The sequence below is a fragment of the Peromyscus maniculatus genome, chromosome 2 (assembly GCF_049852395.1).
Source record: "Peromyscus maniculatus bairdii isolate BWxNUB_F1_BW_parent chromosome 2, HU_Pman_BW_mat_3.1, whole genome shotgun sequence".
Classification (NCBI taxonomy): Eukaryota; Metazoa; Chordata; class Mammalia; order Rodentia; family Cricetidae; genus Peromyscus; species Peromyscus maniculatus.
Window position 1 is genome coordinate 157,485,362 of NC_134853.1, and position 13,840 is coordinate 157,499,201.

The window sequence follows — 13,840 nt, forward strand, 5'->3', positions numbered from 1 at the left end:
AGGTTCGGTTCATTATCATCATGGCTGGGAGCATGGAGGCGTGCAGGCAGACATGGTGCTGGAGCTGAGAGTGCTACATCTTGACCAGAAGGCATCAGGAAGTTGACTGACTGTCATACTGAGGGAAACTTGAGCAAAAGAGACCTTAAAGCCTGCTCCCACAGTGACACACTTCCTTCAGCAAGGCCACACCTCCTAATAGTGCCACTCCTTTGGGGGGCCATTTTCTTTCAAACCACCACAGATATTGACAAAGGCCTACTCATCTGCAGTGCCCGTCCACCTGCCTGCCCACCTGGACCTGGACCCTCTGGCCACACTCCTTTTCTTGGCTACTTTGGGGTTCATTGTATCTTATCAATCCAGACTCTACTTATATTTCTGAGTCCCCTATACTCTGTTGTAGCCTCTGTAACTTGTATTCAATCTATAAACCACATATATCCAGATAGACAGCTAGACAGACAGAAGGATGATAGATAATATATTTCTGTGGAAGAATCTTTTTGTACACTGTGAATATTTGTTGCTCTCATTGGTTTAATAAATGGTTAATAGCTAGGCAGGTTAGTGGTTACCAGCCAGACACAGAGGAAGCAAGAGATGAACATACCGTGCTGAAAAAAAGGTACCACCACTGGGTAGAGTGTAGATAAGAAATATGGGTTAATCTAAGATTTAAGAGCTAGTTAGTAATGAGCCTAAGCTATCGGCCAAGCATTTATAATTAATAATAAGTCTCTGTGTGGTTATTTGGGAGCCAGCGATCCTGACAAAAAACTCCACCTACAATATATAGGTAGATAATATATAGATAGATAATAAATGATAGATAGATAGATAGATAGATAGATAGATAGATAGATAGATAGATGATTGACTGAGTGCTGTGGGCTGTGTGATTTGAGACTTAATATTAGTTATTAAAATTGGAATAAAAGTACCTGCATTTGCATCATCCAGTCACCAGAGTAGGTGGGATTATATGACAAATTGCTGTCTTTGGAACCTTCGCACCTTGTGAATTCATTGTTGATCAATCAATTCTGGGATTGTGGTAAGACACAAATGTGCTTATCCTGTGTTTATGGCATAGTGCACTCATGACAGACAGGGTGGCAGAGGTGGGGGGCACATTGGAAAGGGCTGTGTTTTGTCACCTCCCAACCTGCTTCCTCCATGAGGCATGTGAGGTGATGGCACACCTATAATCCCAGAACGGGGAGGTAAAAGAAGGAAGGTCAGTAATTCAAGGTCATTCTGAAATACACAAGTTTGAAGATAAACTCAGCTACAGGAGACCCTGCCTCAACAAAACAAACCAACAAACAAAAAACCAAAAATAGCCCTCTGCCTTTGTGGAGAACCGCCCCCTGTTTCCCGGAGGCCACTAAGTGGCAGTCTCCAGCTCGGCTGCCTCTGCCCGATTCACTTCTCAGAGAATGGGACTGAGGATGGGGTGACGTCCCATCCTGAGACGGAGCCACGATGGTCCTTGCTCAGCTGATGGACAGAGTGGCCACTTCACTTCCCCCGTGAAGCTTGAAGGGAGACTCAAGCCTGTTTCTCAGCATCCCCAGCCTTATTTCCTAAACCTCTTCCAGGCTGGCGAGAAGGCTCAGCAGGTAAGGGTGCTTGCCTTCAAGTCTGAAGACCTGAGTTCAGTCTCTGGGACCCACAGCAACAGGTAGAAAAGGAGAACTGACTCCCACAAGTTGTCCTGTGACCGCTACACATGTCCTGTCATGTGAGTGCCCCCTGATAATTAATCAATGAATTATTTAGTAACAAAACGGCTCATGTTGCTTCTGTTAGGAATGTCCCTTTTCATTTCCACAACCTCAGGATCCTCATCTCCTAGATGACAAGAAACATCCTCCCTCCCTCCCTCCTCCCCTTCCCTCTTACCTCCTTCCCCCTCCTTCTTCCCTCCCCCTCCCTTCCTCTCTTCCCCCTCCCTCCTTCCTCCCTCCCCCTCCCTCCGCTGTCCCTTCTTCCTCCCTTCCTGGTTTCTGCCTTGCTCTCCTGTACTAGGGATCAAACACAGAGCCTCATAACGCTAGACAATCACTTTACCGCTGAGTTACACCACATCCTCTATCTTTGAGCGGGTAAGTGTCAAGACAGGGCCTCAGACAGTCCATGCCTCGAACTTGATACATAGTTGAGGCTTGAATTCCTGATCCTTCTACCTCCCTCTCCCACGTGCTGAGACTTCAGGCACGTACCATCATGCCTGGCTTCCCAGTCCTTCCTGTAAGCTTTATTTTAAGATAAATTTTTGCTCAATTGCCCAGTTGTGTCTTAAACTTAGAGTCCTCCTGCCTCAGCTGAGTTCAGGAAACTGCAGTGCATATGTATGTGCTGCGTTACAGGTGTGGTATTATATGTATATGTGTGATGGATGTGTGTGTTTCTGTGTGTACATAGGTATGAGTGTGCAGGTGCAAGCACACAGGTGTGTGCATGCTCACAGAGGCCAGAAGTCAATGTTGAGTGTCTTTCTTGATCGCTCTCCACCTAGCTTCTGAGGCAGTCTGTTACTGACCTTGGAGCTCACCTAGTTGACTAGACTGGCTGGCTGGAAAGCCCCAAAGATCCTCTCCTCTCTACCTCCTCAATGCTGGGACTACAGACACACACTACAGTGCCGGGCTCTTTATATGGCTGCTGGGATTCAAACCTGGGTCCTTGTGCTTGCATGGCCAAGCACTTTATCAACTGAGACATCTCAGCCCCAGAAGCTGGACTTTGAACAGTACATACTGGAGATTCAGCTGTATCTGGCCAGGGTCACTCTCTGAAGAAGCCTTTCTCCTCTAACTCTGTACCCAACCAGCACTCACTCCACCTTCCTCCTCTGGACACCCCATCACCAGCCTGGACTGACCACATCTATCCCTGGAGCCAGGGCACAGTCACAGAGCCAAAAGACAAGATACATTGTAGCCTAAACTCCAGGCCAGTGGACTCTGTGGGCTCCTACCCCTCACCGACAGCTCACCTTGCAAGCCTCGGCCTATTGTAGGACCCTCACGGGGCCACTGAGTATTTGCCTCCTTTGTTTTATTTAAAGCCCCATCCATGCAGGGACCAGTCGTCTACAGTGGGCTGTAGCCCACCTCTCTTCCCTTTCCACTTTTGTTAATCTAAATAATTCAGTTAAGAGTTGTCGAAAGACTTGTCCAGCCCTCTCTGGTTCCTTGGTTCAAAGACTCCAGGAAATGATCCACACTTACCAGCCACCTTTGTCTTTTTTGTTGTTGCTGTGATCAAATACATTGCCAAAACTAACTCCTGGAAGAGCAAGGATTTGTTTTAGCACAGTTCAAGGGTGCAGTCCATCGTGGCGGGGAAGTCAAGGCAGCAGGCACTCGAAGCAGCTGCTCACATGCCACCCACAAGCAGGAAATGAGAGGGGTGAACGTGTGCTTGCTAACCAGCTAGCTTCCTCCATTTTATGCAGCCCAGGATCCCCAGCCTGGGGAAGAAATGGTTGCAGCCACAAACAAAATGGGTTTTCCCACACCAGTCTATGTGATCCAGATAATCACGGGCATGATCAGAAGTCCATCTTCCAGGTGATCCTAGATTCCATCGGGTTGACAACCAACATCACAGCAATGAAGGGGAACAGAGCACGTTACCCCAAAAACGTGCTGCTCTGATGTAAGGACTGTTTAACGCTAACAGCAACCGAGAATCGATAGATGTAGAAAGAGTGCTCTTGGGCTCCCCTTATCACACCAGCAAGGTATCAATTTCCCTTTGAGGAAGGAGACCCCTTTTCTCTTGTACTAGTGAAGCCAGGCATGAACATCAAGATGATTTTGCACAAATAGACCTTACAGTAGAAGCCCTTATCTTTCTTATACTTCCTAGTAACTTCCTTATACTTCCTAGTAACTTCCTCCTCAATTCATTATCCCTTGAAGCCCAAAGTTCTCTTTATTAAAGTGATATAAAAGTTAAACTTCATTTTACACTTCCATGAACGTACATGCACACACGCACACTTTATACGTGTGTGTGTGTGTGTGTGTGTGTGTGTGTGTGTGTGTGTGTGCGCGCGCGCGCTAATCTGACCTTTGCTAGTTCAATTTGCTGGTCCCACGGTGTCTGAACATAAGAGGGTAGAAAACATTTTCTCTCCAACCTTGGCCTGCAATTTCCCATCAACATTCAAGTGACTAAGGAAAAAAAAAAAAAACAAAACCCCAAACCTCGTACTAATAGAAAAATGACTAGATAATCCCGAACACACTACACAATCCTGGGGAGATGTGCTGCATGGAAGGCTGGCAGGGAAGACTGATGTCATGGTCATGTATGGAGGCTCTGAGTCCCATGAGCAGGACTGTCAGTACTGGGCTCTCTGATTTCCAGGCTGTAGAATCTTGGGTACAAGTTGTTGGCACTCCCTGGGCCTCAGTTATTACCCAGGAAGAGGAATCACGGTCCTGTCCCCACCAGTTTCGAAGTGTGATGAATTGAAGTGTGCTTTGTGGCACAGAGGCCAGTGTGGAACCCAGCAGCTGTGATCGTCATTGTTAGCATCAGCAATGGAGGCCATGGGTGATGCGTTTTATTGACACTTTTTATGGCTGTGTCCTTCTGTCCTTCCCCAGGGCTCCTTGCCACCCAGGGCAGCTCATTTGAGCTCTATGAAATGATGCAACAAGCCACAGAGAAGTGACCTCTCTGCTGTCACTGTGAGTTGGGGAGCCAAGGGTAGTTCATAGATGCCACCAATATGTAGCGCTCCTCCTGGGACAGCAGCTGCACTGTCCTGGTCCCTCGAGTTGTCCCCTGAATCAGCTACAGGGAGCCAACTTGGATTGCTTGGACTGCCCCAGACTCCAGGGTCAGAGACCCTGTTTTGGGTCCCACCTCCATCACAAATTCAAGTGCAGCCTTCCCCCAGGACACTTTCTTTCATCTCTCAGCTTCCTTCTCAATCAAGTGGGCTTCTGGGAGATTCAGCTCGGATCAGAACACTTGGAAAAGGACAATCCAGCGGTCCACACTGGACCGAATCTTTAGAATTCCCGATGTTCCACAAGGTGGCAGGCCTGTCTAGACCGAGCTATGATCTGGAAGGTAATGACAGGGTCACAGTTTGCAGCCCACAGGTTTATTGGAAACCTGAGTAAGTCCGGCGCCCAACAGCTGACTTGCTTTGATTCATGGGAAACCAGTCATGCAACATTCTGAATTTCCAGATCAGCAGTTCAGGACTGATGACTCAACGAATTTTAGACACGGAGAAAAACAATCTTCAGAGGCTCAGGGCTGGGTGCTCAGACTTGACAAGTGGCTTGGCAGGTTCCCAGAAATTCTGCAGAGAGGAATTCGTGACTTTAAAAAGCAACTGTTCTCTCTCTAAGAGTCATCTCGTGTTCTCCTAAGCTCCTTGCTAGGTTAGGGAAAGATCAGTAGGTCAGTAGCTGTAGGTAGGTGCAGGGGGATTGACCTGATGACCCGGAACCATTTAGAAAGGGTAAGAAAAAGCTAGTGAGAAGACTTACTCTGTAAGTGGCTTGCTGCAGCTGCATGAAGGAAATGAATGTCTGATACCCTAGGACCTACGTAAAATAACCCTCATGGCAGCAAACGTCTGTAAGCCCGGCTGAGGCAGGGATGAGTAGATACCTGGTGCAGGCTGTTGGTATAGTTGGTATAGCTGAATTGATAAGCTCCAGTGTAGCTGGAGTTAGTTTTCCTGCCTGGCCCACACTCCAGATTCAATGAGTGCCTCCCAGCATTACCTTCTGGCTTCGTATGCAAATGTATGCGTCGGAATATGCACATGTACACACACACACACACACACACACACACACACACACACACACACGAGGAGGTAAGGCAGTTGTTACAGTCTTATACTCTGTTTTAAAAGCAAAGAAGTGAAGATTTCGATGTAAGAAATTGTTCTATCATAACAGATGAAGAAAGTTATAAATAAACCCTTAAAAGATAAAAAAACAATGAAGTGTACCCCAAGTGGTGGATGCTTTGTCATGGTGTCTCCTGTATTCATGACCAGGATATATGCCTCCTGGGCCACCATCCCAGCTTCAGAGATCTGGAAAATTAGTGCCAGAAATTCAAGTTGTCCCAGACTCTAGATGTCTATAGCACATCCCTTGGATAATGTGAGCAACAGATGAGCTCTGTCCACCTTTTTGACTGGGAATACGAAACAGTATGCCATGTGTGTGACCTGTTTAGCTTCCTAGGACTTGTCCCTCCCCAGTGTCTCCACACTTGACCACAGGTTTCCAGTCTCTGGATCACCAGCTCTGATCACTTGGGCATCTGGTCATTCTGAAATGGACTTTCTGCCTGTGCATCCCAAGGCCACAGGATCTTAGAATATCCCTAGGGCATAGTCTTAGAATCCCCTAGGCGCCACATGGGCTGAGCTTTCTCCTCTCTGCTAGGTGAAGGGGGCTGAGCTCTGCCCCTGAACAAGTCAAATTTCCTGATCCAGAGTCACGGCTCCTCGTCGGAGGCTGCTATGGCTCTGCTTAGGTGGACGTGAGGCCCAGGGGTCCTTGGCAGGCCCCGCCTTCCTGCCCTGTCTCTTGGTTTAAGCTGACTCTTCTTCCCTTGTTCCCTCACAAAGCTAGTGTCTTTTCAAGTCACTCCCTGCCCCAACATGAATCTCCAGGGGGACAGACTGGCAGGTGTGAGTCCAGCCGAGCCTGGCACAGGTAGATGTTTAGTAAGCATGTGTTATGGGATTAACCATGGGTGCTCAAGATACAGGGGGGGGGGGGAGGGAGGGAGGGAAGGGGAAGCAGGAGGAGAAGAGAGGGAGGGAGGGGAGAAGAGAGAGGGAGGGAGGGAGGGAGGAAGAGAGAGAGAGAGAGAGAGAGAGAGAGAGAGAGAGAGAGAGAGAGAGAGAGAGAGAGAGGGAGACCAGAAGAGGAAGGAGGACCCCTGGTGGGGAAGACGGAGATGACACACTTTTCTAGAGGAAGCATTGGAGCAGAGGCTTGTGCAGAAGCCTTTGCCTGGTGAGGTGGAGCTGGAGCATCCATACAACCTGATGAACCACACAGGCAAAGGGTGGACGTGGGAATGGATAGCCTTTGGGACCGGCTGCAGGCCTGTTTACCCGGTGTTCAACTAGGGTCTCCTTGCAGGTGCTGCCTCTCTCACAACTGTGGCTTCTTCCTCCTAGGAGCTCACTAGTGCTCCCCTAAGGAGAACTACACCATTTGAGCATCACCCGTAGTCACATCCAAGAAGATGGGGTCTTGGAAAGAGAAGAGGGGTCCCCACACACACACACACCTATGGCTCATAGCTACCTCAGCTCTCCTTTCTTGTGTTTAGGGACTGGCATTGCAGTTGGAGTGCTCAGGCTTGGTTTGGTGCTCCACTCCCATGACATGCACCATTTATTGAGTGCTGACTCCATGCCAGGCAATATAAGGTATGCTTTGTACCCCACTTTATCATCTAGACACCCCCAGCAAGCTATGAAGAAGGCATATAGTAGCCCACTGGACAGCTACAGAACAAAGGCATAGAGAACAGAAATCAAAGGCCTGAGGTCACCTTGGGAGGATGTAAGCCCAATTCTGTTTTGTTTGGTTTTTTTAAGGCTGGTATTTTTAAGTGTGTATACGTGTATGTCTGTGTGTATGTGCACATGAGTCCAGGTGGCTGATGAGTCCAGAGCAGGGCAGGCATTGGATCTCCTGGAGCTGGAGTTCCAGACAGTTGTGAGTTGCCCATTGTGGGCACTGGGAACGGAACCCAGGTCATCCAGAAGAGCGCTGCAAAGCCGTTTCTCTGGCTCTTTCTTTGAGACATAGACTCAAGTAGCCCAGGCTGTCATTGAACTCTGTGTAGCCAAGGATGACCTTGAACCTGAGCCTCCTGCCTCCACATCCCAAGTACTGGGATTACAGGTATGCACCACCATGTCCAGCCACTGTCCCCTTTTGTTAATGGAAGCACCAAAGGCCAACCACATTAACACATCCAAACCAAACAGCCAGGCCCTGAGGTCCCCCGGCAAGACCTGTCAGTGAATGTCAGCAAGATGGGCCTGGATCTTCTTGCACAGCCCACCCAACACAGGAAACTCACTCCTTAAGTGCTGCCCCAGGGGTGGGGTCAAGGCATCCATGCTCCCTACGGACACTCTCAGCTCCATCTCCTGGGGGTCACTGCCCTTTGTGGGTGGAATCGCATGTGACTCCAGGACTTGGTAGATCCAACGACCAACCAGTGGTGCCTCTCAAAAGAAGGTTCTCAGCAGACTCCAGGCCACAAGGCCCCTCTAGAAGCCCCTGAGACAGCAGACCCTGTGTTGAGATGGGGTTTGCTGTTATCTAAGGCATCCTTGTGTCTTAGTGTAAAGCACCTTTCAGTTGGGCATGGTGGCACACACCTGTAATCCCTGCTTGGTCTACATAGCAAATTCCAGGCCAGCCAGGCCTATATATCAAGACCCTATCCACACAACTAGCCAAGACAGAAAGGATTAAAAGAAGGAAAGACAAGACAAATGGGCAGGTGGGAGGAAGGGAGGGAGGGAGGGAGGAAGAACAAGACAAAAAAAAGAAGAAAGAGAGAGAGAGGGAGGGAGGGAGGGGGAGAGAGGGAGGAAGGAAGGAATGAAGGCATTTTCTTCCCAGAAACCTGGTCCACCCAGCCCAATATGGGATGTAGGATGCAGTATGCAATCCTGTGGATTGAGAGATGATCCAGTTCAGGTCCCTCTGGCCAGGTCCCTCTGGCCAGGTCACGACCAGGACGGAGAGCTCCTGCTGCTGGGCCATTGCAAAGCAAGGGAGCAGTGCCATTCTGACAGCTAAAGCCAGTCTGTGACAGCTCCATGACAGGACAAGTCATGCAGCAAACATCTGTCAACAGGAGCCAGGGGACAGAGCTGGTCTGCTCTAACCGCTTCAGAACAGCCCTTCCATCTGCAGGCTCCGGGGCCCTCCCACCCCAGCCTCTCTATGGGTACCTGTGCCCTGCCCAGGCAGCAAGAAAACACTCGTGTCCCTTCTGCAGGTCTTGAGTGGGAATTTAGAGCCTCGAACTCATGGTTTCTTCCTATAAGCTCTCCTACCCCAGTTTTTATCTCACTAAAATATTCTGCCCCACCAATTACTTGGCCATCCCAGGACTCCGTGCTTGAATGGGGTATGCATAGTAACCAGTGAGGTCACTGATTGAGCCCTTGCAGGCTGTGGGAAATGCATGTCCTCTTTATCACTAAAATCCAGTCACAAATGCCTTTCAATCAAGAAGAAAAACCAATCCCAGATAATTCCAAAGCAAGCCAGAAAACCTTCCTTCGGGTTCTGTTCCTCCGGAACTACAGCTAGGAACACATTCTATGGCGTCCCGGGACTGGGCTGAGGCAGGATACCACACGGCAGCGATACACCGATCCTGGGATCTGGCTGGCTTCACATGGTGTGGGAGGGAGGCTGTTTTCCTTGTGCCTGAAGCTACTGCATCAGGGAATTAGCAGGGCAGAGAGTCAAGAAGGGAGGAGGATGCAGTGGATGAAGAGGTCCGATTGGAAACCAGGAGGGTGAGGGTGAGAGGTGCCCACAGAGTAGGCTGGAACCATGTGAGCCTCAGAGTCCTCAGCTCAGCTTGCTGTTGTTCCAGCCTGCAGAAAACCTCCTCCTCCTCCTCCTCCTCCTCCTCCTCCTCCTCCTCCTCCTCCTCCTCCTCCTCCTCCTCCTCCCTCTCTCACTGAGTTAAAAACACACCTGGGCCAGTGCAGAAGGAGAGACCCGGCAGATTCCCACCTGCCAGGCGAGAGCGAATTTGACTTCGTGCTAGGCTCAGACCTTCTAGGTGCAAAGTGAGAATGTCTGTGACGTCCCTTCTGCTTTCTAGACAAACTACACAGAACACCCCCTTCTCTTGCAAACCCAGGGCTCTGCATGGAAAGGAGCCCTGGGAAGCACAGCTTAGGTTCAGCTTACCACAGTCACCCTGGCAGAGACATGAGTCTTCCTCCAGACTTGTTGCAAGACCTGGCCCTCCCTCCCAGCTTCTGAGGCAAGCGGATACCATCTGCTCCAGCTTGAACATCAGGCAGCTGGCTGCTTCCTTCCTACCTGCCTTCCTCGGAACCTGTGTGGCCTCAGGCAAAGCACTCCGCCACCCTAAGCTTCTGGTGGCACTCTCGCTGTGGGGTGAGAACATCTGCCTAACATGTGGGTGCTCGGGGCTGGGCAGCCTCCTGCATGTACAATGCGGAGCTCAATGCACCTGCTACCACACTAGCTTGCTCAGCTTTCTTCTCCCTGCTCACTCACCACTAGGCTTCCCTTTTGTCTCCTGTTCAGTCTGGAGACAGCTATGAGCATGTACACGCACACACGTGCACGCACGCACGCACGCACGCACACACGCACTGACATCCATGTGTTCATATATTTGGCCCGTGTTGCTGCCCCATTTGAGCCCAAAGCACAATTTCAGATGCTGGCATGGATCCTGTGGTCACCGGGGCCTGCTGAGTGTGAATTCACGTTCTCCACTGACTTTTACACACGGAGCATTTCCATATCTCTTAAAGGGCAGCCATGAAATCTCAAGGAAGATGACTTATCTGATGGTGTTTCTGCTCAGGAGTGGGCAGACCAAACACGAAGAGGTTTCTTCACAGGTTTGGGGGTTCACTCAGCTCTCTGTTTCCTCAGATCTGTTTGTTTTTTTTTTTTTTAAGCTGAGGATCAAACCCAGGGCCTTGTGCTTGCTAGGCAAGCGCTCTACCACTAAGCTAAATCCCCAGTCCCCTCAGATCTGTTCAGAGCCCTGCAGGCGGACCCAAGGTGGCAATGACCATGTGCCGCTCCACAGAGTCAGGATGAATCCTAGAGCCCTGCCAGACTAACCACCCAGGGGAGAATTCAAAGGGGCATTTAGAACAGAGAAAAAAAGGGGCTAGCTTTTGCTTTGAGTGCAGGGCATCTCTTGGGAACCCCCTAGTGTGGTAGTCACTGAATTCTACTCTATTCTGTTCCTCCTTCATTGGGAGTGTGTGATGATGGGCAAAGTGAAGGCTTAGCTTATCCTCAGATCTGACCTGGGATCAGTCTCCCAGCCTCTCCTGGCCCCAGTAGATAAATAGAGGTTCCTCGTGGTCCCATCCAGCCCAAAAGCCTCCATGTTGTGTTGCTGTTTTTCTAACCTCACAGCATTCCTGGCCTGGCTAAGCATCTTTGGATAATGGGACTCAGAGCTAGGAGGCCCAGAAAGAAGGATCTGACCATCTGACCATCTGCCCTTCTATAGAACTTACCAGCAACATGACACCCAGCCTGCCACCTGACCCTGACAGGAGAAGCAGGGTCCAGGTCTCTTCATGCCATCGAAACAGACACAAACCCACTCAAGGCTGTGCTTGGGAAATGGTTCTGATTTTGAAAAAAAAAAAAAATTAATGTGTGTAGGTATACGTGTTGGTGTGTGTGTGTGTGTGTGTGTGTGTGTGTGTGTGTGTGTACTTCAATTGTCAATCTCCGTGGCTGGCTATTGAGCTAGGAATCTGCCTGTCTCACCTCCACACTACTGAGATTACAAGCACACACCACCATGCCCAGCTTTTTTTTTTTTTTTTTAAATGAGTCCTGGTGATCCAATCCAGGTCTTCATGCTTGCTCAAAGCAGACTCTTTACCAACTGCACCATCTCTCCCTAGCCTCCCCCTCCCCGATTTTCATGTGTGAAATCAGCATGTGAGACCCACTCTGGTATTGTTTAAATATAGTCACTAGCGTATGCCAAAATGTGTGAATTTGGGGTGATCTCATATAATTAACTTTATTTAGAAAATGTTCGAACACTGGAGTTCTCTAAATAGAGACCTCATGTGTCCTGCACATTTTGGAGATGTGAGTGAAGGAGCCTGGGCCCTTCCTTGGGAAGAACCCTCTTGTCATATTAGCATGAGAAAGCGCCATCTTTTACAAGGTGATAGATGAGTTGGGATTTTCAACGCCCCTGGTAAAAACTAGGTAGTCACTCCGCCACTAACCTTACTTCCAGCCCCCTTGAATCTTATTTAAACCATTTCTCCCCACTCAGTGACACCTCAGAACTCCTGCATCCCTGGATCTGCACCAGGTGAGCATTGGAGTCTCATTTTAATTAATTAATTGGTTCTCTATGAGACACAGTCTCTTGTAGTCTAGGCTAAACTCAAAACTCACTCGCTATGGAGCAGAGGCTAGCCTTGAACTTCTGACTCTCCTGCCTCCTCCACCTCCCAGGTGCTGGGATTGGGGGTGTGCACCCGTATGCTCCTAGAAGGAGTCTCATTTTATATTTTGAGGAAAATCAGAGAGATTTAGACTACCCAGAGGTTCGAGACCACACAGCCGCGGAAGCCAGGACTGGGAGCCGGATGCTGCCCTCTCTAGCCAGGGGCCCAAGGTGGCGCAGGACTGTGTCTCATCTTCCTCTAGAAGAAGCATGAGCCCCAGGTCTGGCTTGAAGGATGCCAAGGTTTAAGAAAATGAACTCAGACAAAACTCAAAAGGCATCTAAGATTTGTTTCCACTTTCATCCCTGAGGGGATGCAGGTGTCTCAGGCGTTAGAAAGGTTTAGGCAATCCTACCCCAGCCCCATCAGAGGAAATGCTGGGTGGTGTTTACTAGCCTTGAGAATGGGTTTTATTTAATATCTACATAACAGATTTATAGAGTTAATTTGGCTTCTACTCGAGTAAAAGGTCTCTGGAGGGTGGTAATGACAATTCAGTTCCAAAAATTGAAAGAAAAGTCAACATGGCGCTGGCCTGGAGCTGGGGGAGCTTCCGGGCCCAGATCCAACTTCACAAGTGCAGACTCAGCCATCCTGGGAGTTTGCCAAGCATGGATCAGAATTCCCTCTCTGGGACTCTGGAAAACCAAGTGTAGTCCTGGGGTTCTGTCCAGCCCAATGGAGCACAGAGGAAGACAGATCCAGGACCTTGGGGGCGTGCATCAGGGATACAGCAGAGGGGGGCCTCGACTGTGAGGGGCACCCCTGGAGCAGAGCCCACCCAGGGCATTAGCAGAGGAAGTTGGGGTAATACTGGTAAAGAGGATTGTAGCTCCAGAGGTTTCTCCGCAGGCAGTAGACCAGCTTCCGGTCACAGTCACAAAGCTTCCCGGGACAGTAGGACGTGTATTCTACAAAAGGGATGTCAAGGGCAGAATGAGCCTGGGAAAATTGTGCTCCCCCAACACTGACTTGCTCAAAGTCACATCAGGAGGTGGCTTTTAGTCTGCACAGACCCCCATCTGTGTCCTGCTCTGAGGGATCTCACAGTGTGGGGAGGAGGAATCTGCACCGGGGTGATACTTAAACTGATGGGAGAGCTTCAGTTCCTGAACTAGGGAGATGTGTAATCTGATGGAGGAGGCTCGGCTGCTGAGCTAGAGGCCAAGATCTTGATCAGGATGAGGTTTCCATTCAGGGAGTCCCCCATCTGGTGGAACAGACACATCCCCTTTGGGTGGAGAGCCTAGCTTAAAGGTGGAGACAGTTTCTGTGGGAGGCATTCAATACAGATGCACCTGAGGCCTGGCTTTGAACTCAGGGGCCTGGACATGAGTCCCGCTGCACACTGGCAAAGCGTTGAGCTTCCGTTACACATGTGAAATAAGGAGATGAAACCTCTACTCAGGGAGAGGACATCTGCTAGTCCACAGTACCTAGTGAATAGGGGGTCTAAACTGGGCCCACCCTTCCCTGGAAACCCAAAAAGGCTGCCAACAGTCCCATGCCCCTCACCCTCACACTGCCTCACAAGACACAGGCCAGCCCATCTCTTAGGCAGCATAACTCCCAGCCTGG

General features: G+C 49.8%; 1 protein-coding gene across 10 annotated transcripts in view; it reads right to left on the bottom strand.

The window, feature by feature from the left end:
- Positions 1-11,688: 11,688 nt before the first annotated feature.
- The window catches only part of Pla2g5 (phospholipase A2 group V), a 76,792-nt gene continuing 74,640 nt past the window's right edge, over positions 11,689-13,840 (bottom strand). For 7 of the 10 annotated variants that reach the window (XM_076565524.1, XM_076565523.1, XM_042272187.2 and 4 more), the window contains one exon: positions 11,689-13,173. In XM_076565524.1, the coding sequence (XP_076421639.1) occupies positions 13,052-13,173 (122 nt within the window). In that variant the 3' untranslated portion in view covers positions 11,689-13,051. The remainder of the gene's footprint in view (positions 13,174-13,840) is intronic. The other 3 variants (XM_076565526.1, XM_042272172.2, XM_015999341.3) reach the window with 1 other exon arrangement.